This window comes from Nelusetta ayraudi, unplaced genomic scaffold (genome assembly GCF_046127955.1).
Source record: "Nelusetta ayraudi isolate G7.1 ecotype Tasmania unplaced genomic scaffold, CSIRO-AGI_Nayr_v1 ptg000048l, whole genome shotgun sequence".
Classification (NCBI taxonomy): domain Eukaryota; kingdom Metazoa; phylum Chordata; class Actinopteri; order Tetraodontiformes; family Monacanthidae; genus Nelusetta; species Nelusetta ayraudi.
This window is the reverse complement of record NW_027466098.1, coordinates 9995721-10022015: the sequence shown is the minus strand read 5'-3', so window position 1 is coordinate 10022015 and position 26295 is coordinate 9995721. Positions and strand designations below refer to the sequence as shown.

The following is a 26295-nucleotide window of genomic DNA, read 5'->3' as shown; positions in this document are numbered from 1 at the left end:
TGAGGTGGATTTAAAAATGAAAAAGAACAAATCTCTGCTAGTTCGCTAAATAACATGATCCATGGTGGATGTCACTTGTGTCTTAAGTGATCAACATGACAGCTGGACCGCTCATTGCTGCAGGTGGGGATAACTTCCACCTATTTTAAAGTAAGCCAAACTAATCAAATGGAAGTTGAACTAAGTAAAATAGATTAGATTAGATTTTTTTATTTGATAAAGAGGGACAACGTACTTTAATGGACATTTTTACAAAAAATGTAAAGTACCCAATTCTAGCGTAAAGCTAATTTGCATTGGTAAATGAGTTAAACTAAGTAAATGTAAGAAAAAGGAACAAAAGAACTTCCACAACTTTGGTTTCAAAAACATACGTGGAAAAAAAAAAAGAGATTTAGTCCAGAACCCCTCAATGTTTGGTCCAGATCTGATCAGTGCACTGCAGGGAGAACACTTTTGTTGCATCTCAGAATCCTGCCAAAAACATTATATCTATGCGACTAAATCAAGATCTGGACGGGATGAAGTCGGATTAAATGGAAAGTTGGATTTATTTGGTTAGAATTCCTCCTCCTAACTCGTTTCCAATGACTTATGAAGCAACATGTTTACCTACTTGTGTGTCCGTTCGCAGAATTGAGCCGTCTCTCTCTCTCTCTCTCTCTCTCTCTCTCTCTCTCTCTCTCTCTCTCTCTCTCTCTCTCTCTCTCTCTCTCTCTCTCTCTCTCTCTCTCTCTCTCTCTCTCTCTCTCTCTCTCTCTCTCTCTCTCTCTCACACACACACACACACACACACACACACACACACACACACACACACACACACTATGTATACAGTAGTCCCTGTATCCATGTGCTCACGCGTGTATGTACATAATATCTACAGCTGAGCAGCCAGAACCCCTGTTTACAATTAGGAGAGATCTCATCCCTCCTTCAGCCAACATGTTGAGGTTGCCTTCTCTTTGTTAGAACAGCTGAGTGACGAGGGGAGCTGAGGGCAGGGCAAGAGAAGGGAGGGGAGCAGGGGTGGGGTGGCGGGAGGAGGGGGATGCAGGCTCGGAGATGCAGCTGAATGTATACAGCAGACTTTAATGAAGCGAGACATTTGATATCGAACCAAGGAGCGCTGCTGGATCGCTGCTTACCTAATGCCTTTAACACATTGAGTCATTCGACTCTCGCTGGAGACAGCCAGAGGACCGGTAAGTGAGAATATGTTTTTATGCGTGTGGGACGGAGGGATTGTCTTCAAGCGTGCGCAGCACTTCTGCACAGATGTGCTGGTGCGCACGTCCCAGCGAGTGAAAAGGGAGGAAAACACTGACGTGAGATGAAAAAAAAACTGACGTGAATAAAACAAAACGAAGTATAAGAATAACTTTTGAGACAATAAAGTTATTTAAAAACAATGAAATGACACTGGTAACTATAGACATAAACATCTGGACAAATGACACAGGTAAAAGTCTCGGTCGAAATGCTCAAAATTATCCAACTAACTTTTTTCATTCGGGATTTGAGGTCATGTGATGAAAATCTGCACACAAAGAGTGACATCATTCAAAAAGGTCAGGTTTCTTTCAGACATGGTGTTTTCTGAAAAAAACCCAAAAAAACAGTTTTTTGAATGACATTACATTTGGACAAAAAGCCAACCATATGGGAAATATGTGCTAGAATTTGGACAATGTCTGTCAATTGTGGTTTTCAATTCAATTCAATAAACTTTATTTTTCTGAACTTTGTTCACGGTTAAAAGCGCATTTACAAATCCATTCATACATAAACATTCATAGGTCAGCTCACTCATACCATAAATAGGATTAAAAAAAAAAGTAAGAACAAAAGATATAAACAAGATAAAAGACAAGTGCAGATAAGGGAACCACTGTTAAGATCAGCTGTTAAGCATGCGGACGGAGGTGGAGAGGAAGCTGGAGGTGGCTCTGATTTTTTTTCAGCTGTCACTTCACAAAGGTGGCAGCGTGGCAATAAGAAGCAAGAAGACGTGATCAAAAATGGTCAATACAAAGATTTAAACTGGGCTGGGGGTAGGAGGGGTTTGGGGGGGGGGGGGTGGAAAGTAGGAACGACACAGTTCATCTACTGTAGCAGGAGTCCACTGTTGGGTCAGTGAACGCCGTCTGTCATAATGGGCAGCTTTGTGGCTGGAGAGAAGGTGGCAGACATGACGTAGGGTTCTCAGCTGAGCTCTGGGGGGGAAGGAGGGGAAAGAGGGGAAGCCCCCTGTCCCCCCACCCGGCTTACACACACACACACACACACACACAAAGCGCTGTACATGTAGCAGCTGTGCGTTAGTGCTGGTGCGCACTGCAGCGCACACGGTAGCGCGCACGCCTGCCGATGTGCGCTTGTCGAGAAATAAAACATGGCAGCCACCAGGCCCCAATCCCCCACTTCCACTGACCACGTCGAGACACGGGCCAAACTCCATGGCATGCATCCTTGCGTATGTTGACGCGTGTGTATAAATATGAGTCAGAGCCGCGGAGGTTGGTCGCACGTACGTGACAAACCCCAGAGGGCTAAACTGGTACCAAAAAAAAGCACGTTGGGACGCTGCAACGCTGCTCCCACAGACCGCATCCACCCCAAAACAATGTCCGAGTCAGCTATACGTAGATCTTGAATGCGTCTCATAATATCCAGCATGTAGTTATTTGCCCAGCGTGCAGGACTCATGCTGGGCTAAAATATTGAAACAACACTGGCTGTCATTTTTAGTTTTCAGTTCTTGTGGTTCTGATTAAAACATCCAGGCCTGCACTACGTACTTAAATAGGACAGCTAAAAGAAAAGGAGAAAATCAGCGGTTTCTTTTTAAAAGTCAATGCAGGTGCAATGCACTTTTTGCCTTGACAAATTCAACACATACCTCATGCTCACCACCACAGACACACAAACAGCCCTTTTTGCAGACGCATCCGGCTTATAAAGACAAAACAAACAGACATTTTGATGGGTTTACTGAACATTACGCTCAACAAATTCCAATGAATTCTGAACGGGTCAAAAAAATTACTTTTTGAAGACTGATCTAGGACTGCGAGCCATTTCATTTGGAAAAGAAGATTAAGATGACCTTCAAAATTACTTTCATTTATTTATTCATACAAAATGGATTTTTCCAAAGCTTTCTGACAGTATGCATCTCCAGCCAGACAATAAACTCCCCAGAAATGAGAAAATTAGATTCTTTACTTTGTTGCTTGCGCCAATTTTTTGGAAATGTGCGCACTTTTGCTAAGTACTGTAAAATCTGCCATTTGTGATGTTACAAAGGGCACTGATAGCTCTATCGGTGGGGTTAGTATTTGTTCTACCGTATGACACTGCTTAGTTTTGTCCCACAATAACATGTGGAACAAAGTATCATCAGTTTTGGCAGGAAGCTACAATTCAAACAAACAACAAACTACAATACGGTGTGTGTTGTGTTTGGCACGAGGCTGTAAACAGAGACCTAAATATGCCATTCAATTCAGTTAGACTTTTTTGTGGTGCCTCTTAGGATTCCGGTTCCATATTTGGTCTCAGAATATGAGACCTTTACAACAACGCAACCAGAGCCAATTATGTTACAAGCTTACAATTAAAAAGAACAAGCTTTTCTTTTCATTGCCTGTTTTTAATTGACTGCCTGCCGTTACAACCAAATACCCTTAGTAAAAAAAAAAACAAATGATAATAATAATAATAATAACAAAAAACATATGCGTATGAACTGACACAAGCGCTACGGTAAACAGCGCAGAATAATTTGCGATAACAGTGACAGTGTTTTAGCTGCCGTCCCTGGCCATATTTGGCTGTGGGTGTTGCTATCAGGATCACTTTTTGCTTCAGTGGGGGCCTTACTGTGTGATGATCTGCAGACCCTGGCTCACAGCGCGTGCACACGCCGAGTTAAAAACAGCTAATCTATGAAGCCACAGCCTCCTTAGCCCCTCTTTACACAGCGTTCCTGCCCCTCCCTACCTACCTCCACCCCCCTTTCTGTCCCCCCGCGCTCCCTCCTAGCGCTCCCGCTGCACATGTGTTTAACATTAAGACTGGCAGGTGTTGTGGGCCTGCCCCTTCTCTTTATTGTTGCCCTGCAGGCCGGGCCAACATGGGGAGGCCTGTGAAAAGGTTACGTTAGCTCAAAGGCAAAAAAAAAAAAGAAAAAAAAAAAGAAGTGTTCTTACACCAAGGACCCCCGAAAAATCGCGGCCTGAACCTGTTGCTGAAGGTACCTTCTGCCTCCTGAGGAGTTCCCCTGAACACATTAATAATTCACTCCACGATAAAAGTCAGTTAAAAGTACCACCATGGATATTGCAAAATATACACTCACTTTAAAAGTCTTATCATCATTATTCTTACTATGTATGTTTAATCACCTGTATCATCACCTTTATAATCAAAACTTCTAATTTTAAAAAGATTTCGGGAGAACTTGTGCAGACACAGAAGACTGAGTAACAAATGCGGCGAGTCGGTTAGTTCAGGGAAAATTAATTTGCGACTTATGCCACAGCTTTGAACAGAAAGCTCCTCCAGTAACGCACGGCGACAGGAGTGGGGGTAGGTAGCATTGGAGCTCGGGCCAGGGAAAGGGTTAATGGCACGTGTCTGGACCATTGACTGTATATAGAACAGGTCTGTACTAATGGCTCCCAGTGGAGCTATCTGCTGATTCAGCCCAATACTTCAGAAGCATTAAATATGCCTGCTCTGACAATCCCCCATCCCCCCCCCCATCCCCCCCCCCACCCCCAACCCATCCCAAACCTCGGCCTTAATGCAAGTCAACAACTTGCCAATCATGTTTTTCTTTCACTGCTCATCTCGTCCTTCATCTCTGACACTGCTGCCCTGCTAAAGTGAGCACTCTGGAAAAAAAGGACCTGCAGAGGCCATTAGTCTTAATGGATGGACCTGAGTCCCAAGGTCCCGCTAAAAACATTGCTTTATTTTTACAGCCTTAAAACTTACCGGACCTTGACTTAAAAGAAAAGATATGTAACACTGCATCATAATGACTACTATGTAGATATTCATGCACAATAGTGGAACAGGAAATAGTGGTACAGTAGTGGAAAACGTTTTCGGACACCCGTCACATTTTTACTCAATCTAAATTATTGTCATTAAGTGTCTGCCAGATAATTTTTTTTTGGTGCGTTTCAAAAATTTTTGGCAGCATCAGAGGCGCACAAACATATGGAAATTATTTTTGTTGTTTATTGTTAATAAGACAGAATGAGAAAACAAAATTCTTCAGTTCTGAGCTGGACGGAACAGTGTGTGTGCAGCACGCAGCTGAATGTTGGTGATGGCACTAAAATAAACCGCACTTGGACACTTCAGGCTGATTGTTAGCCCCACAAATGCATGAGGTGTCGAAAAACTTCTGATATACATTCTGTACAGTTATTTCATAATTTGCAGCTCTACCATGTTGCACTCTGAAGAATCTCAACTGCTGCAGACAATGAACAAGCTTTCCTTAAATACGTTTTACATGATAACATGCAGCGATGCAAGAGGTCTTGAAAACTCAAAGCAATGCAAAGATAATACTGAGCCAAAATATTCACGTGGATCAGCATCAATTGTAAAAACATTATGTTTCCTGCAGCAGACCTGATAAATGTGGCAGGAATAAAGAACCAATTTTCAGGTTCTACCAAAGTGGTGCATAAAATCCCCTCAACCTCAACTTGACACTTCAAAATAAAACGTCATTTTTAGTCTGTGTCAGAAAATTAATGAAATCCTATGTGTTCCTAATGCAGTGCGCCAAAGCTCGAACAATTTCGGTTCGAGCCAGGTTACGCGTTGCACACAGGTGAAAAAGAGGGCTTACGCATCTCATGTACTCCTTCCTCCCTGCGCTAGTTGGAGCGAGTGGAAGGCAGCCTAGTACGGAGTTAACGGTCTTATAAATCAGACCAGATGGCAGACTCTCGGCAGAGCCAGCTGGCTCCAGTTTGCTCGTGGGTCTGTGCAGGACCGAACCTGGCAGCGCAGGTACAGGGTGCAACTCCCCTCACATAATAAAAGCGTATAGTAAACACAACGCGCGTCCTCAGCGAGTGCAGCACGCGCTGAATACGGCGCCAGCGGCTATCTGCCAGCCAGAAAAAAAAGGGATGTGCGTGCATTAAGAGTTATGACCCCGATCTAGTCCAAGACCCCGAAAACCCACTCGCCCGACGGATGCCGCGAAATGAAGAAGTGTTTGGAAGTGAAACTGGGCGCAAAGCATTTGTTTCGAGGAGCGAGGGTGTTTTGCACAAGTCTTCCTCAATCTCTTGACAAATTAGGGAGCCTTGTAAATGTAATCTGATCCGGGGTGGGGGTGGAGTTGAGCGCAAGGATGTGGACAAGCTGGGTCTATGACAGGTCCGACTCGCACGGGGCGAAGACGGATGGCTGGGGTTTGTATTTGGAAGACAACAGATTAAGAAAAGATAATTAGAGGCAGTACATGCAATGATGTTAACAGCAAAGACAGTGTTGTTGTTTTTTTTCACAAGCATAAATAAAATGTAATTATATCCTCTGTATAAATATATGATATTTTTAGTTGATGATTTTTTTGTGTCCATCTGTGACTTACTGTCCTGTTATGCCAGTTTACTTGCATCCTGAGGTAATATGTGCTTCCGGTACTCATGTGTGCGTATGCCATCTTTACCTGATGGAAATAATGGGTGGGTTTTTAAATTTCAGTGACTAGAGGAGGGAAAGCAAATTCATTTAACTCAAACTCAGTTGGGAAACCATGAATCGCTGTCAGAATGAATCTATTTTAAAGACAAACTCAGGATTGCAACATCTGAAACTGTTAAATGGTTGAAAGTGAAACCGTTCCAATCAACTACAAGCAATTAAATTTGAACTCTGTCACTTTAACACGTGGCAAAAATTCATTAAGAGGGGTCACGATTTTGAAGTCAACTGTTAAATCCTTGACGCTCCAGCTTCCTGCTCGACCTCATGCACTGTTGTACCTGCCGCAGGGCTGGGAGGCACAAATGTGGCTGCGAGAGAGCCAAACACCTCGCTGACTGGTGTGTTTTAGGTCGGTAGTAGGTGGAACTAAAGCTTTGCAACATCACAAAGGGCTGGTTTCAAGAATTGCATGTTTCAAGCACACTCTGCCCAAGGACTGGGGTCAGCAGGAGAAGCAAAATACGGACTTTCCCCACTCCCGGGGAGTTCACTGACAGCCTAGAGACACACATTATTGTTAGAAATTGGCAGGCCTATCCGTCCGTCCATCCATCAATTTTCTGTCACCACTTATCCTGCACTTAGGGTCGCGGGTGTGCTGGAGCCTCTCCCGGCTGTCTTAGGTGTCATAATTTTAGGGTAAACTCAACAAATGACCAGTTTATCGCAGGGCCAACACAGTCATTTTTTTTCCATAATATGGGAGCTTTATTGTAATCAACACCCTGGTGTGTGTGCTCGTGTGCGTGTTCGTGTGTGTGCACGCATGTGTGTGAGACAAAAAAAACCAAAACTTGGCAGAAAAATGGAAACGTATGTGCTTGAGTTATAGCCTGGACACAGCAAAATGTACAGTCCATTTAGAGTGTTTAAGAAGCTATTATACATGCCGTGAATGTAAGAGCACTTAGAGTTTTTCTTCTTTCTTTTTTTTTCCCCCACTGCAAAATAAACCACCGCTTGCATTCCCTGACTCTGCAGCGTCTCACAATAGCCACTGCTATACCATAAGCCAATGTCTAAACATAGCGCTGCAGAGTCTCTGCATTCAAATACACACTTGGCCCCCGAGTTTGAGGAGAGATACAGAGCCTGGGCAATTGTAGAGTGGCACCAAGTTGGAGCTCTGGCAGCGCAAAACGGGCGTTGGGAGACAGAGGGATGGGTGAGGATCGAGGGGGGGGAGAGGGAGGGAGAGAGGGAGGGAGCGAGACAAACTGGAAGACGGCGCGCGAGCGAGAGAGAGAGAGAGTGGGAAAGGGAGAGAGAGACAGAGAGAGAGAGAGAGAGAGAGAGAGAGAGAGAGAGCAAGAGTAATGATCTACACATGGTTTCATGCTGGAGCCTCAACACAGTAACCATAGACATATGCTGGGGCCTCCTGGGACTCATCAGCAGGACACAGCTGTGAGCCGGGCAGCAGAATTCTATTAGCACCAAGTATGCACACATGCCTTTGCAAACACACACACACACACGCACACGCACACACAGGTAATTTGGAAATATAAAACATAAGCCCCTTAAATGAACCTACTACTGCACCGATGCCTGCTGCTGCTGCTGCTGCATACACACAATCTTCTTCGTTTACCCAAAGGCCCGCAACCAAGGTAAACAGCTGAACAAGATGTTTCTACGGTGTAAAGAAAGGAGCGCACGGGACATTTTTCGTTGCCCGACCTGCCGCTCGCTCGGCGGCTTACGTAACACCTGTTGCGAAGGACGTCGAAGCGCGGCGCCGGCGCCGGGATCTCCTGCGTCTCCGGGTGCAGTGGGAGGAGGAGACGGAACCCTCGAATCCAGCCAAAACTGAACACGCTCAAATCATTTGTTTTTCAGCGCCGCAGTCTTTTGCCATCAGGGCCGTTGCGCGTCAAGTGATGCCTTTCCTCCGAGGGACGGCTTCACTCAGAACTGAAATTTAACCCGTTAAATAGCCTGATGTTGATCGATGCTCTGGTGATTACATAATCCACGGAGCCACACAAGAGGCGGGCCGTTTCATCCGAGTCCACTATGGTCGGGTACTCCAACATAAAAATAAAGATGAATGTCTACGTGCTCTGACAACCAAAACATGCAGTCTGAGTTTTGCCCAAATTGAAATAGCAATGCTAACAACAAGCAACTTGCTGGTTTAGGAGTATATATTAGTTAGCTGGGTAGTTTGTCCGCGACATGTTCCTAAAACTTGCCGTACGTTCCCCAGCAAACCAGCATGCGGAGGCTAAAGTGGCTATCTTAGCATCAGACTGATGCGTCTTCCGGACAGTGGCGTGGCACCAACACGTCGCACAGACGCATAAATAATCCTAATGGTCACTTCTTTTCTACAACAAACTCCCGCTGGGTTTTAACTCAGGGACGGTTGCGTGGATTCGGAAACCACCAGGGTCTCGGTGGCAGACACTGGGACGAGTCGCAACCGGGTGAAATTTTAATTAAGAGCGGACCATCCCCTCAAGCACACGCTCCAATTTCATTCATTTGTGCAAACAGGCAAAGCCTCTCTCTCTCTCTCTCTCTCTCTCTCTCTCTCTCTCTCTCTCTCTCTCTCTCTCTCTCTCTCTCTCTCTCTCTCTCTCTCTCTCTCTCTCTCTCTCTCTCTCTCTCTCTCTCTCTCTCTCTCTCTCTCTCTCTCTCTCTTGTGAGTGTGACATGTTTGTCTAGCAAGTGGAGGTAGTGATTTAGTGCTGCTGAGAATGATGATTCTGCCAGAGGGGCTGGCAGGGCACTGTCTCACTGTCATACGCTCACTCCAGCCCGTGCTGGGAGGGGCGGCGGTGGGGGGGTGTTGGATAAGTAAAGAGGAGGCGGGGGAAAAAAAAGGGAGAGAAGGAAAAGAGCAGCGTCAGAAGAGAGAGAGAGACAGAGACAGAGACAGAGAGAGAGAGAGAGAGAGAGAGAGAGAGAGAGAGAGAGAGGGAAGGAGAAACCACCAGAAACCATCGTCTTTTATGGAGAGCGAGTCTCACTAGGCCAAATTCGCAGGATCTATTGGACAGTTCCACACCGGCCGTGCTCCCTCCACAGCTCGATTCCCTTTCGCGATCCCCCAACAAAGCTCCAACTCAAAGGGGAGCACGGGTGTTAAGAGCATTACCTCGGGGGCTGTGTTTGCAAAGAAAACTGAAAGAAAACGTGCGAGCACTCTCCCCGCTGCCCGTCACAGCTGACGGGCGGCGGGGAGAGTGAGGGAAGCGCGGGGCTGCCAGAAGATGGCAGCACAAGCAGGTTGCAGGCAGACGGGGAAACAGAGAGTTTAAAAAAAAAAACGCCTCAGGGCTCGTCCAAAGCCTCTGGCGAGCCTTTCCGTTTGCGAGTCCCTGTAAACTGCGGTATCCCCCGTCGCTGGTTTACATCAAAATATGGAAGCGATCCTCTCTTGTGGACAGGAACTAACGAGAAGGCTCGTTTCCCCAGCGCCTCACACGTCTTCGCGCAGTTGTGACGAGACCACAGAGACCGTGGAGGACCTTCCTGCGCCGCGACCTCGCGGGGGCAGAAACAACAGACAAACGCTGCCGCCGTCACCGCGTGCCGTCTTTCACTTTCCGTCAGTTGCCAACGAAGCGGCGGAATTAAGTTGAGTCTAATTCTGCTGCGAATGCACTTTGAACGAATCCAAAAACGGAAACTGACCTCGTGCCATCATCGAGTGGCCTGCGATTGTTTTGTTTTTTTTCTTTTGACATGTGCATGTGCAAGATCAGTTGCACACATATGGGATAGCGCTAAAACCCTGAGGTCAGCATCTGCAAGAGTGACCTTAGCGCAAACGCTTTCACCGCCCGTGCCCAAAATACGGTTTTGTAACACACACAAAAACAAAGCAAAGCCTTTGAGGGCCCACACAACTGGGACACAACAGAGAGAAATCATTCTCATCCTCGCATCCTTTTAAGAGGAGCCATGAGCTCATCGAGGAAGTCTTCCTCAAAGCGCCGCATCTTCCGATCTTCCGCCGTTAACACGCTGTAAAAACTGCGCTTCGGCAGGCCGGGGGAGCGGAAACTTTCTTGAATAAAAAAAAAAAGAAAAGAGAAAACAGAGGGAAAGAACACGCTTTGAGGAGCGATAAAGACCCCAGCTGGCCTTTTCAGAACCTCTCGCTCCTTAAGCAGTTGCGCCGCGGCGTTTTTCGGCGAGAGCCGAGCGTTTGACGGGGGGAGGGGGGGGGGGGGCGAGCGAGTGAGCAGAGGGGAAGTGTAGCGAGCAAAAAATAGCCTGCAATAGCCCCAGATTTGTAAAGGGGAGGGGTGGTGGGGGGTCATGTGGCTGAGCGAGAGTGAGAAAGACAGAGAGAAGTGGCCCTGCCCAGTTGCCTGGGGTGGGGGGCGGGGCCGGGGGAGTGAGGGGGGCGGGAGGTGGTGGTGGGGGGGGGGGGGGGGGGTGGGCTCTTGTGCTGACTCAGGATTCTCTTTGTCTGACAGAACGCCCAGGCTCTCTCTCTCTCCCTCTCTCTCTCTCCAACACAATCACATCCACACTTTTTCATACACATCTTTCTCTCTCTCTCTCTCGCTCTCTCTCTCTCTCCTTTTTTTTTAGCATGCACACTCTTTAACTGTCATATTCCTGATTATACTCTCACTCGCGCCAACTTTTCTTTGTCTCCCCCCCCTGTAACACTCCCTCTACTGGTCTCACCCCCACTCATCCCTTTGCACTTTAACTTCCTCTCGTTCTACTTTTTCTCATTCTGAAGCGGTGAGAATTCTCTCCGTCTTGTGCTTAAATCACCTTCCTGACGTGACAAAAACCGATCAAGTCTTAAAATCTACACCTTACACCTTTTTGTTCCCCCTCCCGGCCTTTGCCTGCTCTACCAATAGTGCATCCTGACCGGGACCTGGACTCGAGGTCTGTTTTATTATCTTCCAGCAGGGGTAATTTCCAGATGTTTGCTGGCCAGTGACTGGCAGAGACTTGCGCCAGGCAGGGTGAGGGGGGCTTACGGTGCCAGGTGACGGAGCATTTGAACTTCTGGGAGGACTGGGGAAAGGCTGACGTCCGACAATCATGGAGAAGGTGGTGCGTGAGGAAAAGAAATTGGCGGGATGTGTCAGGCAGACACGTACGCGGACAGCTGTGGACGCCGCCGATGCATGGCCGCTCTGTTTGGAGTCGCCCCGGAGGACGCATTCCACACGAGCGTATGGCTCGGCGCAATGTGGGCGGACACAAGAGGGGATGAAGTTGCTGTATGAATAAACCCTGGTGATGATGAAAATTGCATCACACTAACCCTCAGGGCGAGGAGGAGTATAATTTTTTCTCGTGAGTAACAGGCTCTCTGGGAAAAGCTGCTGTTTGGCAGCGAGCAGGATGGCGGACAAACCCCACGAACGCCACATGTTGAAGAGGGAGGGGAGGAGAGAAGCAGCGAGACGGACGGACAGAGAGAGAAATAACGTCAATGTCAAGCGGACGCTAGCGGCGTAAAACACGGCTCCTGGGGGGATTTCCCAGATCACTTCTGTGGAAAAACTGAGGCAGAGAGCTGCATGAGGCTAGAAAAGGGATCCTGGGTGGGCAGGTAGCGACTGACCAGCAGGTGTTTGAAGTAGCTGCAAACACCAGAAGGAGGTTCGACCCACAAAATAAAGCGGGGGAAAAAAGACATTTACGCTTGGACACCAGTTCCATAAACCTCGCATGTCAGCCCATCAAGGATTTTTCTTCGGCTGGTGTCATAATTCCGGCGTGTTGCTTTTTACGTGTAGCGTGAAAAAAAAGCGACCGTGGAAGACGACCGGGAAGAAGAAGCAACTACGAGGTGTAAACAATGACTTGTGCTGAGGAGGCCGGTGTGGTTGCTGCTATGGCAGTGGTTTCAATCTGAACTGGATGGCATTTTCAATAATAATAATAATAATAATAATAATAATAATAATAATAATAATAATAATAATAATAATAATAACAGTAAACATCAAAATCAACCCGTTAATTTGGCATATGGGATGTGGATATGACTCTTTATATTTGGAGAAGTCGTACAAATGTCTTTGTTGTGCTCTGTGCCTACTTTGTGGAGGTGGTGTGTCCAAAATCTTGTGGAGCGTCCCGTCAAAATCTTCTCGGACGTTTGTGTGGCCAGTTTGGACATGAATATTTCAAATTTTCATCTAATTAATTTGATTCATTTAGTGCTTTAAAAGGCTTATTCTATCAGGCATATTTTTTTGTTTTACTTTTGACTGGCTTGACTGGTTAACATGTGACTGGACTGGCTTCTTCAATGTGATAGACGGACAGTTTGTCCAATCACATTCCACATTTGACCTTCCGTTTCCAAAGCCACCAAAAGAAATGCATAGTGTGTTTTATGCATACTTTTTTCAAGCGCTGATGAAGCAAACTGTCTGACTCTGCCTTCCCTCTGTTTTAGGGGTAACTTAATAGATAAACGCTAATTAATGTTAATCATCGTAATCTCTGCTTGAATATGGACATGCCAAAAAGCTGACATGACTGATTCAATATGAACTGGGCCAGATTGTGTAAAGGTCACCCTTGCTGTTCACTTTCCCCCACCTTTCAGCGGCAAGATAGAGCTGAGGTCAAAGTTTTTAGGTTCTAGTCACAATTTCCTGATAGCCAGTAATAGAAATTCTGTGCCACTTACCACCTAATACATACACACAGAAGTCAATGCCAGTGGCTTACATGAACAATGTCATGCAGGTATGACTCTTAGCACGTCTGTGGGGAGGCCTGATGCCGAAGCAGAGCAGGAAAAAAAAAAGAGATGAGGGGAAACTGGGGGGGAGCGGTGGAGAAACTGCGCCGTGTCCAAAGCGAAGCCACAGCTTCAGTGCGGCCTCATTTTAACAGACAATGATGGGAAAAGTCCTCTCAGAGTTAAATTAAGCCCGAGTATGAGGCAACGGTTTAAAACAACACCGCTGCTCTTTCTTTAGAATAGGGGAAAGGCTGGCGTGCGTTGACCAAGAATCAACAACGGAGCACTGTAGGGGACTGTAACTTTAACTTTAGGGGTTTCCTTGAGTGCTGTGCCGAGTCTCAAGTGAGTTTACAAAAAAAAAAGAGGAAAAGAAGAATAATGACTAAAATAAATGTTAGCTTTGAATCTCAGTTTATCTGCGCGCGTTGCGCTTATCTGAAATAATGACCCTCTATAGGCGCCTGAGGCCCCCCCCCCCCCGGTATTTCGACACAGTGGGACATTTCTCCCTTGATATGAAGCGTCGTGGAGCAACCCGAGAAAGGCCTGCCAAAATAAATACATAAATTCAAACTCATCCAGTTGATTATTTATTAAAGTCACACATAAAGCATTGCCTAAGAAGAAGAAGAAAGCAAACTCGGCAGCTCATACATTCATGTACAGTACGTGAGCACGGGTGTAAAGTGAAGGAGGGGGGTGGGGGAGAAATGCAAGGGGTGGGTGGTGGGTGGCGGGAGGGGCAATAGGAGCGAGAGGGTGCTGGCCGGGGGCACAATGAGCCCCACTTATTAGCCAGTGACAGTGTCAGGGATCGTGACAGGGTCCAGACGCTAGACACCAGCTGCAGCGCCTCGTAAATAGACTGCTGTCTCGCTGGCGCATTTGCACAGCAATGGTCGCGCACACACGCAAGGCATATGGGCACATGCATAGAGTGCGGCGGGCACGCAGAACAGACACTGACTTATTGTCTCGCCCCAAATCTTGCAGCGTGGGGACAGTGAGCCCCTTTGTGCCTGCGATCCCGTAAAAAGGGCTCCTCGCGCGGGGGTTGGGGTGTGGGGGGGAACGTTGCCATACACATGAGACGGAGTCCAAACACAATTGCAGCTAAAATAAGTTAATGTCTTAATTATACGGTAATGTGTTGGGTAATTGCTGCAACTTTCTGCTTGAGGGAGAAACTAATTTTGCTTTTTCATGCGTGGCTGACTCGCTGAAACTGCAACGGCCGGCCAACGGTTCTCTCTCTCTCTCGTCTCGTTTTTTTTCTTCTTTTTTTTGCCCCTGCATGTGCAACAACGCTTCCCGCGCCGCGATTGTGACGGCTGCAATGAACAGATCTGCCCCCGGCGGTTTGTAGCGGGAGAGAGAGAGGGAGAGAAAGCGTGAGAGAGCGAGAGAAGAGAGAGAGAGAGAGAGAGAGAGAGAGAGAGAGAGAGAGAGAGAGAGAGAGAGAGAGCAAGAGAGTGGGGACGGGAGGAGGAGGAGAAGGGGTTAAAAACATGGGGCTGATCCTGCTGAGCCAGCAGCGGCCAAACGTTTAAGTGCAAGGTTTCATTGTAGCAGATACAGAAGGAAAGCCGCGGCCGTTAGTCACGCTTTTAAGACTCTCCGAACCTGCTTAACCTTGACTGGCTCTCTGGCAGAATCGCAGGTAAAAAGGCCTGCTAGCGCAGCTTCACATGGACGTAATATTCCAGCTATTACAGTCCAGAGACAGAGGGGGTGCATTTGTGTGTGTGTGTACACACAGTGAACTTTCTCTGTGCTGAATGGTCGAATTCACACATAGAAAGTTCCTCACGCGGCGTGACCTTTAAGAGGGATTTTCTTCTTTTTTTTCCCTTCTTTTCTAAACCTTTTTTCCTCCCACTGGCCTTGTCCTCCCCTTGAGGAAGCCTCCCACGCGCCACAGCACTGTCTCCAAGGGACCTGGGGGGGGAGGGGGGGAGCCAGACCCGTTCCCCAGTCACAGCAAAGCAAGGTTGTAATCATCATCATCATTATCATCATCATCTTCGCGCAAACCTCAACCAGAGCAGATACTCTCGCCCATGGCAGAGAAGAAAAGGCGTGCAGGAAAGAAGGACACAGTGGGACGTCCCAAGACGATTCGGATCATTACAGTAACAAGAAAATGATAACAGTAATAACCCTTCTACACTTGGGCATTTTGATGATGAATGGGTTTGTAATTAGAAAAGAAAAGAAAAACAAAAGAGGCTACAATTTAACCGGCAAAAAGACAACAAAAAAAAAATCATCTTTGATAAAAAAAAAACACATCTTTAAGGTCCAGTGTGTAAAAATTTAAGGAACTGGCACTGTCAGGTGGGGTTCCTCAAATATGGCGGTGCAAGACCCTTGCTCCATGTATATTCTTATACATATGAGAACTGTTATAAGGGTAGGAAAACCAAATACGTCGAGTACACACTTAATTAATGTACAAATGGGCATTTTGTTAAGCTTTTACAAGGATAAAAATCATTAATTAAGCCAAATTGTACACACTGGATATTCAAACATTGGAAAACCAAAATAAAAATAAAATATATTTATAATAAGATAACAATAAGAGCAATCCTTTTTGTCTGATCCCATCTGAATAAATCTGAATAAATCCCATCCTGGTGATTCCATCCGGGAAAAAAAAACAAAAACCTGCGGCTCCAGCGTCCTTTCACCAGCAACAGCAGCGGTCCAACATCTGCAAGTGTGCTGAGAGGAGCCCAAAGTGTCCGCGGGGTCGGAGTATTGTTTCTGGCCTTGCGCTCCGCCACAATAAAACATCGGCCGTCATTAATCATTCTCTGTTTTCATAACCGCTTGTTGCGGCTCCAGTTATCATCAGCAACAGGTAACAATAACAGGCGGCTCGTTGCCTTAAGTTACGCTTGCACAACAGCTAGCGCTCTCGCACATCCATCTTATGAACCCACAGTAGGAGCCGTTTCCGTAATCTGTCTCGGCGCCGCGCCGGATCCACAACCCGTCAGCCCTTCGAGAGCCTGCTCACTTCCTGTCGCGCCAAATCGGTTTGCAGTTCACCGGAAATGGTCTTGATGGCAATCACAGGCAAGTTCAAAACAAAATGTGCGGAATTAAAAGCACCTTTTCATCGCTTATAGTGTTAAACGCGCGCCTTTCCTTGTAGTTTTTGCATGTATTTTATTATTTGTTATTGATCAGAAGTGAAGGGAAACAGTTTTGAGCTTTTGCTTTCTAAAAGGGGAAACAAATTCTACACGGAAAGATCCACTCTACACTTCATCCTACCAGACAAACTGCAGAGCCCAGCGATGAATCAGAGTTCTTACTGGTTTCACTCATTTGCTCGTTAATAGGATTAAAAATTAATCATTTGCGATTCCGAGGTATGAAGCCAAAGTGCAAAGGGACATCACACACACCTCGCAGCCTCTGCGAAAAACATTCACAATTTCAATTTTGTAAATGGTAGAAACTGAACTTCTCAGCCTCGTTATTCACAAAACGGGACATAAAAGAAGCAAGTGTGAGTCTCGCAAGAGTTTCATCAGAGCTGGGTGTCTTTTTCAAATGAAAAGAGGAGCACTGTGCAATGTTTCAATTGCGCCGAGGGCTCTTCCTGCTGGACACGTCTCCTCTGCCTTCCTCTTGAACCTCTGCGGCAAGAGTTTAATTAAACACTGCAGCTCACCGCAAGCGAGTCACGTGCACTCAACGAAATCGCACCGTCTGGTTCTCAGTGGTCTCCATCCTTCCACCTCACAGAGCCGAAGTGAGGTTTCAAAAGTTCTGGTTCTGGTGATTCTTTCACTGCAGATACAGTCAGCAGCTGTCAACTGAGACGCTCGATGTTTTTAATAGCCTTAATCACACTTTATTTTGATGTAAAAAAACAAAAACAAAAAACAGTTGAGGCTTTATTTAAACAGTTTTCCTCTCTGCCATCTGTAGTTTAGACACGCTGCTCTTTTCCATCCTTCCATAACCCCCCATGAGTCACACCTGATTCATAAGCTTACAAGCGCTACCATACAAGATCAGTTTTAAAACTCTTGTTTTCTTTGTCTCAAAATAACAAACAAACTGTATTGTATCAAAAGATGCAAAATGACCTTTTTTACGTGGCCGAGAACCACTTGTTCCAAAAATATAAAAACAGATTGTGTCGCTCCCTCGGGACAGGAAATAATGAGAAGGCCTCGCGTGGAAAATAAAACTCTCTTATGAGCAGCGTCGCGCCACAAACCTCCCGCTCACTTAATAAACTGCGCCGTAAACTGGATTCCCCGTGCGCAAACACAAACACAGACAAGTCGCGAACGTGTCGCCCAGCCAGGAGCCCCTCCAGTCGCTCCACGCTTTTCAGAGGCCCTGTTTATCGAATGTCTGCGTAATGAAGACGCCGCATGTTTACAGCCGCCGTGGCCCGGAGATAAGCGACAAGAGACCGGACAAGAGAAACATCTCGGCCGGTTTGTGTTCTGATCGGTCCATGCTCCACGTGCAACGAGTTGGAGTAGCGTCTTCAGTGACGTCAGAGACCCCGGGGGCTCCAGACTGCCCCTAAATGGTCGCATTTTGCCCCTAAAAAGTGAATTTTCCATCGACTTGCACGTGTGCGACAGTGAAAGGTCACTGTTGTGTTTGCGGGATCAGAGGTTTGTGAGTTTAAAGCGGCAAAGCTCCTGCATTTACTGTCGAAGTGTCTATCAGTTATACAGTGAAAATGGGAGGAAATGGGAATGTTTACTTTGCGAGTCCATTGCCTATAGATTTTCTGCTTGTGCCTCTAAAATTTTAAGTTGGGGACACTGTGTTCCTCATTATAAAACAAAAGTTAGCCAGGAGCCCCTGAAAGATAAACAAGAGATAGTGATTACTATTGACTGTGTGGACGTCCCATTGGACTGATGGACCTATTAAGGAACAGTAATAATGGGCCACAACAATCCAAAATTAGATAATGAGTGCATTTGTAAGCAAAGTTTTGAAAATTTGTTTGCAAAAAGGAAAAAAAGAAAGAAAAACAGTGAAGTTCCCATGAAGTGATTAGATGTAAATTAACAAAAGCAACAATGGAGACGATATCAAGAGTTACTGTCAAGACTTGTACAAGAACTTAGATGTTCATGCAAGTCAATGGCTGAAGAATAGTGGCCGTGGATGGGAAAGGTGATATAAAACTAATACATACAGGTTTCTGCACGTGTTAATGGAAACATCCGGGAAGGAAGATGCACACAGCAGGCGTCGCGCGAGCTTGAAGTTCACTTTCCATAAAACACGCTGCACAACGACCCTGGTTTGAAAAACGCTCAAACCACCTCGAGCAAGTACGCAAACTAAGTTAGAGTGAATCAGAGCAACTTGCTTCCAATTACGCCGCTTCCATAAAATGTTTTAATCTAAAACTGTTTTTTTCTTTCTTTATAATTGAGAGTTTTTACCCCAGTCTTGTCACAGAGCCGCAGGGTGTTGAAGGAGCCCACAGCAAACACCTCTCCATCTGGGGCCCAGGACAACGACGTGATGGGATAGTCGTGAGACGACGAAGAATAAAGCAGGCGGCCAAAGCTGTCCCAAACCTGTGGAGATGGAACACGGCGTTTCACAAAGAAATAAAACTCTTCACTGTTAACATGTTACTCAGGCTTATAAAAAGCAGATGAAAGAAATGTCCACCTTATATTTACAGTCCTCTCCTCCTGACAGGATCCGGTCATTGACTGAACTCCAGTCCACCTTCAGAACCAGTCCTTCATGAGCCTTCCACTATTTGGGCAGTGGAAAAAGAACACATTGTTTCACCGCAGTCATGATACAAACTGATACCGGGTTTAAAACAAAAATAAAAAGTGAAAATACAACATCAATAAAGATGCACCCCATAAGTCTCATATGACTCCTGCGTTAGCATTGCAGTGTTGTGTTTGACACTATAGATCATTAGACTCCTCTATCTATCACACCCACGTCAGTGTTTTGACATCCAATATTTTTTCCATTTGATATTTACAGTCCAAACCATGTTCAACCCTGTTTGCACAAAGCACTCTTGACCATTCACCCAGAGCGTATACATAGGGGCTTGACTCACACCTCTCTTCGGGGGGTCTTCGGAACAGTGTGTGTGCGTGCACGTGAGAGCGTGCGTGCGTGCGCAAATGTGTGTGTGTGTGTGTGTGTGTGTGTGTGTGTGTGTGTGTGTGTGTGGGGGGGGGGTAAGAGCGGAGCCAAAGGGTTGAGAAAGCACACATTAAACCCACCGAGGTTTATCCAAAGTCCCAGGCGCCATTTGGCTTCAAGAGGAATAATAAACAAATGTATACGTGAACAAGAACAATAATCGGGGGTGTCCCTGGGTCCTCGCCGCACCGCCGCTCTTGAATGCAGAGAAGCCGGTGGGGGTGGGGGGGGGGGGGGTCTCAAAGACAAACAAATTGACGGCTTTTTAGCCTCTTCGTTAAGCCCTGCAGTAACTCTGAACAATTACACAAGGCTTGCACGGATGTACGATGTTGTAGTATTTTTGCATTCTACTACTAATGGTTAATACAAAGCGTGTCGGTTATGTGTATATGTGTATTTTTGTGAAGGTCTGCATTTGAAATCAGCCTGAGCCTGTGTAGCAGTGTAGACGCACAATACAGAGGACAAGAAAATATCAGGTCAGCCAGGCACTGTTCAAAAAGACAGATTCAATTTAAAGTATAATCATTTCATGGCTACATTGCTGTTAATGTTGTATGGTATTAGTATTGTATTATAGTAATGAATAAATGTTTTCCTTATGACACAAACGCTGAATATCGAAGCAAATTTGATCAAAAAGCAACGCATCAGAAGATCCGTTTAGGTTGGATAACAGCAGTTAGAAGTTTGGCTTTGGAAAAACAAGACGATTGTTTGAAACAGTCTTCGGCAAACTCAGACTTGGTGCAGCCATAAGGTCGCTGTACCTGCGTGACTTTGGCGCTGGGCTGAAGCGGCTTGATGACGAGCTGCCTCCCTGTGGTGTAGAGGATTCTGTCCGAGTCGGGACCCCAGGCCACCGAATACACAGGAGAGCCTGGAGAACAAGGCGGAAACGCCGTTACCGACCCACGACCATCGGATCAGATCCAGCGCCGACGTCACACACACACACACGCACACACGCACACACGCACACACACACACACACACACACACACACACACACACACACACACACACACACACACGCAGGGCAAGGACAGGGGGTGGGGGGGATTAAGCTTTGATTCATACTTTCAGTCCTGCTCCCAAGAGGTGTCACGTTTCATCCGAGCTCTCACATCATTCAGCCGCCGGCGTGACCCTCGGTTTTCCAGGCAGCTGGGACTGTGTGTGTGTGTGTGTGTGTGTGTGTGTGTAGGGTGAAGGGCCTGACATTTAACCCCCAGCCCAGGTGCATGTGGCTTCTCCCATATGCCAGCAGCTCACGTGATCCGACTTGGATTGGACAAAGGCAGTTAAATAGGACATTCCCTCTAATACCCCCCCCCCCCCGCCCGCCACACACACACACACACACACACACACACACACACACACACACACACACACACACACACACACACACACACACACACACACACACTTCCTACCTGTTCTTTGAGAAATGTTTTGCATTGCACAAAAAGCAAACTCGCCGCTCATGCACGTGCGTATGCTTCTGTGCGTCCCGTTCGGAGGTCGGGGGTGGGCTTGCACGTCTTTTTCTCGCTTCTTGCAGGTGTTCCACAACTCTCCAAGTTTGCAGTTTAGCCCGCTACCCGGCAGCTCGCTCTCCAAACAGCCAGCTTAGGAAAATATTCCTCCATACTGGGGTCTGAATTTCTCCGCCCATGCCAGGCTTTCCACAGCAGCCGCTATTCAGCGGGAGTGTGCCATCCGCTTCCCCAGAAACCCCGGCGTTCGCGCGCCCTTCATTTTTTTTTTTTTTCCTCTGTCCCCGCAACCGAGGGGAAGCGCTAGAACTGTTCGGCAACACGATGAATCAATCAATGAATACATAGATGTGTGACGTGAGCTGCGGACGAGGGGACGTGTAATTAGCGGGGTGTCTTTTATGGGTTTTAATAAAACGCAGCCCCTGCGAAGCTTTGAAACTTTATGGCACTAGATTTGCTTTTCCTGCGCGCAGAGCGCAGCTACATCCCGGCGGGGCCTAACGCATACACGCAAACCGCGCGCGCGCAGGAAGAGAAATCTTGCTACCGTCTTGACTGTCGTTTTGAATTACCCGGCTTTAAAATCAAACAAAAAAAGTTCTTTAAACACAAAACTGACAACAACTGATCTAACCGCTGGTCTACCTGTCTTCTGTATGCGGGCGGCAAATACTAATAATGAGCCCATCAGAAACTGGTGCACTTTATTAGGCAACCTCGCACAACATAAGAGCACATTCAACCCAGAAGGGCCGACTGGCGTAAATGCTATCCACGTGTCCTTCGACTCGCACGACTAGCAAACTTATGCCCGATCCGTCTCAACTGTCAACACGTTGCACTCGCTCGAAACATGAATCAGCATCAGTCAACGCGGTGGATGCAGCGGGCACGTTCAAACATCTGGACTGCGGCAAGGATGCTGGAGTCAGCAGAAGCGGGCCCGAGGAGTATTTTATTTTGGAAAAAAAAAAAAAGTGCTAAAAACAATCTCACTATTCAGGGCGACAACATTTAATCACTCTTGCTTTAGACTCAGACCTCAGAATCATACCGCGTTTTAAAACTGGCTCTGTGTACATGTTGTGAAAACACTGTCATGAAGGGGGAGCACAAGTAGGGAAAAAACATTTTGGGCTGATTTAAATTACTGGTCAACTTTCAAAATGTATATAATACACAACATGCTAAAACGGAGACTTAACGCAAATGGCAGTAATTTCAGTCCTCACCTTGACTGGCCAGCGTTGAGCGAAGCATCCCGCTTTTTGACCAGATCTTTATCTGTCCATCTTCTCCAGCTGAATAATGAGAGAAATGGGTGAAGTTACTGCAACAATATTGAAATAAAAATAGTAATATTTGAAAAAAACAAAAACAAAAACAAAAAAGAACCGTGAGTGTCAGCATCATTTCGTCATGATTTTGTTTGTTTGTTTGTTTTTTTTACCAGTGATGAGAGCAGTTCCGTCAAAGTTCCATCTCCCTGCCAGAACAGCTCCTTTGTGGGCTTCAACACTCTTTTCAATACGGCCGTTCTTAGAGACCAGGTGGAACTTCCCTACAAACAGGGAGGGGGAGAGAAGGGTATTGTAAGTCTTCGCCACCTTCCCGGCCAGCTTATGTGGCTGTTTGTACAGTCTGGTATTCCACAGTTGTCCCATGTCGGATTCAGATTGCTGCATGAGGAAAAGCCACCATTATCGAGATACATTGAAACACACACCTGATAGCACACTGGTGACAACGCCAATATATCCCCTTCCATATATTCCCTTCTCCTCCAAGCAAAACTCCAATCTTAGAGTGTGACACAGATAAATGAGGCCGACGGTTTTCGGCTGGATAAATCAGGGGCAATTTTGCATTTTGCCAGAAAAATAGAGAGTAATCAGACACAGACAGTTATTGAAGACGCTCTCCAACCATATACTTTGTGGTGACGGGTATTAAAAATTTCAGAATGTTTGCTCTATGTAATTTCTGCTGCTCTGAAACTGCAAACCAGCATTCTGCTGCTCCCCCAAGTTTCTAAATTTAAAAGTCCTGAGTAAGGTCTGTGCCGCTGTCGCAGCAGGTACTGAGAGACATACAATAGGAACAAAACAGGGCAAAAAACTCTAAATTTAATTTCTTTCTCAGCCCTGAGTCGCCAGCGGGTCAGGGTCGCACAGGCGTGTATACAGCCTCTGCGAGCTGATTCGTCGGCTGGCTTTTTGTTACAGGGCAGATGGTTTTATTGGCAGGATGTTTGCCCGATGCTGGTTTACTTGTTTTGATACGTGGCCGGATGTGTTTGTGTGAAATTTATCGTGACGGCACATTGTAGTTTGACGAGGTAAAGGAGACTGACAGACTGTTGTTCCCAACAGAGAGCCCAGCCGCGTCCTTCATGCTTGATTTAGTCCTTGTTCAAACACGTCTCCTTCCATTCTCCGTAATATCCTCGACGATAGGACGGAATATGATGCACCAAATCAATGCAATAATGGCTGACCATGGGGAAATGACTATAGAATAAAAATTCATATTAGTCACAGTCTGGGTCACGCATATAAGTGGATGAGATAAAAATTTCATTGTGAAAACTAGAAGCAGCACATTTAGAAATTAGAGGGTTTTCATAAAAATGTTTTTCAATAATTGTGTGTGTTATAATAATAGAAAAAAAATCATGTCGCAAATTCATTCTATCACACATCTTTAAACACAGCGGTGGAAATTTTTTTTGGACACCTCATGCATTTGTGGCGCACAGTATTGCTCTAAGAATCAGTCTTAAGTCTCCAAGTGCAGTTTATTTTGGTGCAGTCACCAACATTCACCCACACGCTGCACGTGCACTGTTCCGTCCAGCTCAGAACTGGATGTTTCTGCAGGATGTGCAAGAGCACAAGAACTGACCTCCTTGTTTGGTCTTGTTGACAATGAGCAACAAAATAATTTCCATTTGATTTGCCTCTGATGCAGTCAAACCTCTTGAAACGCACACACAAAATAAATTCTCTGGTAAATATTTAGTGTCAACAACTGGAATTAAGTCAAATTTAAGGATGTCCGAAATATTTTTGTAATACTGTATGTTAAACATCTTTTTTAAAAATAAGGGACATATTGACAACTATAATAAGGTAGACCGGCTGCAGTAAAAAAAAAAAAAGGCAACATCATCTTACTAATAATTCATTTGAGCCCGTTTTTACTACCTATTATAGAGCACAGCTAAAAAAAATTTCAAAAGGAAATATCCTTCAGAACAGCGAAGATTTTAAAAGCAAAAACATACTTTAGCACAAAAAGGATGACATTTGTTTAAATTCAAAAGGCAAAAAGCAGAGGCAAACTGCTTAAGTATATCGTAACAGAGTTTTGAGTTTCTCCCTGGTCCAAAGAAAATTGCTGCTTCAGTTTGTGGGTGTGTTTATGCAACCCTACACTGCCATTAGTGTGACCACACATTGCCTGCCATAAGACTGCATCCATATTCTGTGTCTTTAGATCTAATATAGGCTCCAGAGACACTGCACAAGGAGGCACAAGTCACACAGACATTGTCACAAAGTATTTAAAGTGCACTGATGCACATCAAAATATCTCTTTTAAATGTTTTATGAAAAATACAGCATTTGAAGAACTCAATTACTTCTACTGTACACATACTTGTCTGAAAATTCTGCTTAGAACACATTCAATTGACAGCCTAAGTTTCAAATATGTGAGTTGATTCTCATGAACAGATCAAGAAAAGTAATATAATGTTGCTTCATAATGTTCACAATAAACCATGATGGAGAAAAAGATCTCTGTCAACCAGAGAGATAAAAAACGTCAATGTGCACTTTTTTGATCAGAAAAAAATAGAGCGCTCTGTACACACTGATCATTATTAGTAATGATCACAATACGGCAATTAACTTAATAAATAACTCGTTAAAAAAAAAAGAAAAGAAAACAGCATACATTTTGGGGGCTAACACATATCAAAGCTGTGTGGCCTAGCAGAATAATATTCAGTGAATGTCGTGAATATCAAGACTTACCATCAGTGCTGGTGAGGACAAAGATCTCATTCAGATTCTGCTTCTTTCCGCCAATGGTTTTGGGGAACCAGTGAAGGTCAACGGGGTAAATTTCTTCTGGCAATTTAACCACCAGACTTGTCTCGTTGGTCAGCAGGTTCCACTTCAGGATCTGGTGGTCCTCACTGCACGAGTACAGCTCATCTGCTGTGGTCCAGCCAACGCAACTCACAAGCTCTTTAAGTGATCAGTTGTTAAGGGGAATCAAACATCGGCGGCTGATGAACTCCATCACGTCACCTTGATGTAGCTGCGTGAAACATTACATTTGTACACACTGTGATGCCGACAAAGGTAAATATTAACAATGTAAAGTTGACGGACAAAAGACGGCATTGAATGGTATTAGATAAGCAAATACAAATTGACACAAGACAAAGTAATTTAGGATATGCTTGGGTTCTTGCAACAGTGATGTTTTAAGTCTCATTGTGGCTTTGTGCTCTGACGATCCCTACAAAAAACAAAAATCACAATACATCACATGAGAGACAGTAGTAAAACTCTAAAGCCAAACAATCGCACAAAAACAGATTCACATCCAAATTCACATGCTCTGTAATAAGCGTCTGCCGTTGCTACGGTACCTTCTTCTGTTGCTATGACTTTGAATGCTCACGTTCACTTCCTGGTTGGAGCGATCATCGTTCCCTCTTTCCAACACTTCTGTTACACAAACAGCAGCATTTTCATTTCTTTTTTCCACTGCAACGGACCAGAAATGAATGCTGATATTACAGAACGAGCCCGTTTTTAATCAGAAAATTAGCTATCGTTGTCTGCGTAAACACCGGAAGCCATTTGGACTGGTTCATGAGCTTAGTTTACATTATCGCGAGATTTACAGTTCTCGTTATTTTTAAAAACATTTTACCCCCCGAATTATTTATTTACACGTTGTAAATTCATTGATCACATAAAATAGGTTTTTTTTTTAATTTATTTATTTCACGTTATAGAACGTTTGTGATAGTGTATTATTTTTGAAGGACGATTGCTTTCGGACGGGATTTACCATACTGTAACCAGGCGACAGTTTGAACACGTTGAAAGGTTAGGTTTTGAATCTGACAATATTTTT

The 26295-nt window shown here is 45.4% G+C and overlaps 1 protein-coding gene across 1 annotated transcript in view; it reads right to left on the bottom strand.

The window, feature by feature from the left end:
• The window catches only part of ift80 (intraflagellar transport 80 homolog (Chlamydomonas)), a 38336-nt gene extending 12295 nt beyond the window's left edge, over nt 1-26041 (bottom strand). The window contains exons 1-8 of the mRNA XM_076036203.1: nt 25802-26041; nt 25609-25668; nt 25176-25398; nt 22586-22696; nt 22368-22436; nt 20401-20510; nt 19124-19213; nt 18889-19026 (exon numbers count right to left, since the gene is read on the bottom strand). Coding sequence (XP_075892318.1) covers nt 18889-19026; nt 19124-19213; nt 20401-20510; nt 22368-22436; nt 22586-22696; nt 25176-25398; nt 25609-25644 — 777 coding nt within the window. The 5' untranslated portion in view covers nt 25645-25668; nt 25802-26041. The remainder of the gene's footprint in view (nt 1-18888; nt 19027-19123; nt 19214-20400; nt 20511-22367; nt 22437-22585; nt 22697-25175; nt 25399-25608; nt 25669-25801) is intronic.
• Between the last annotated feature and the right edge of the window lie 254 nt (nt 26042-26295).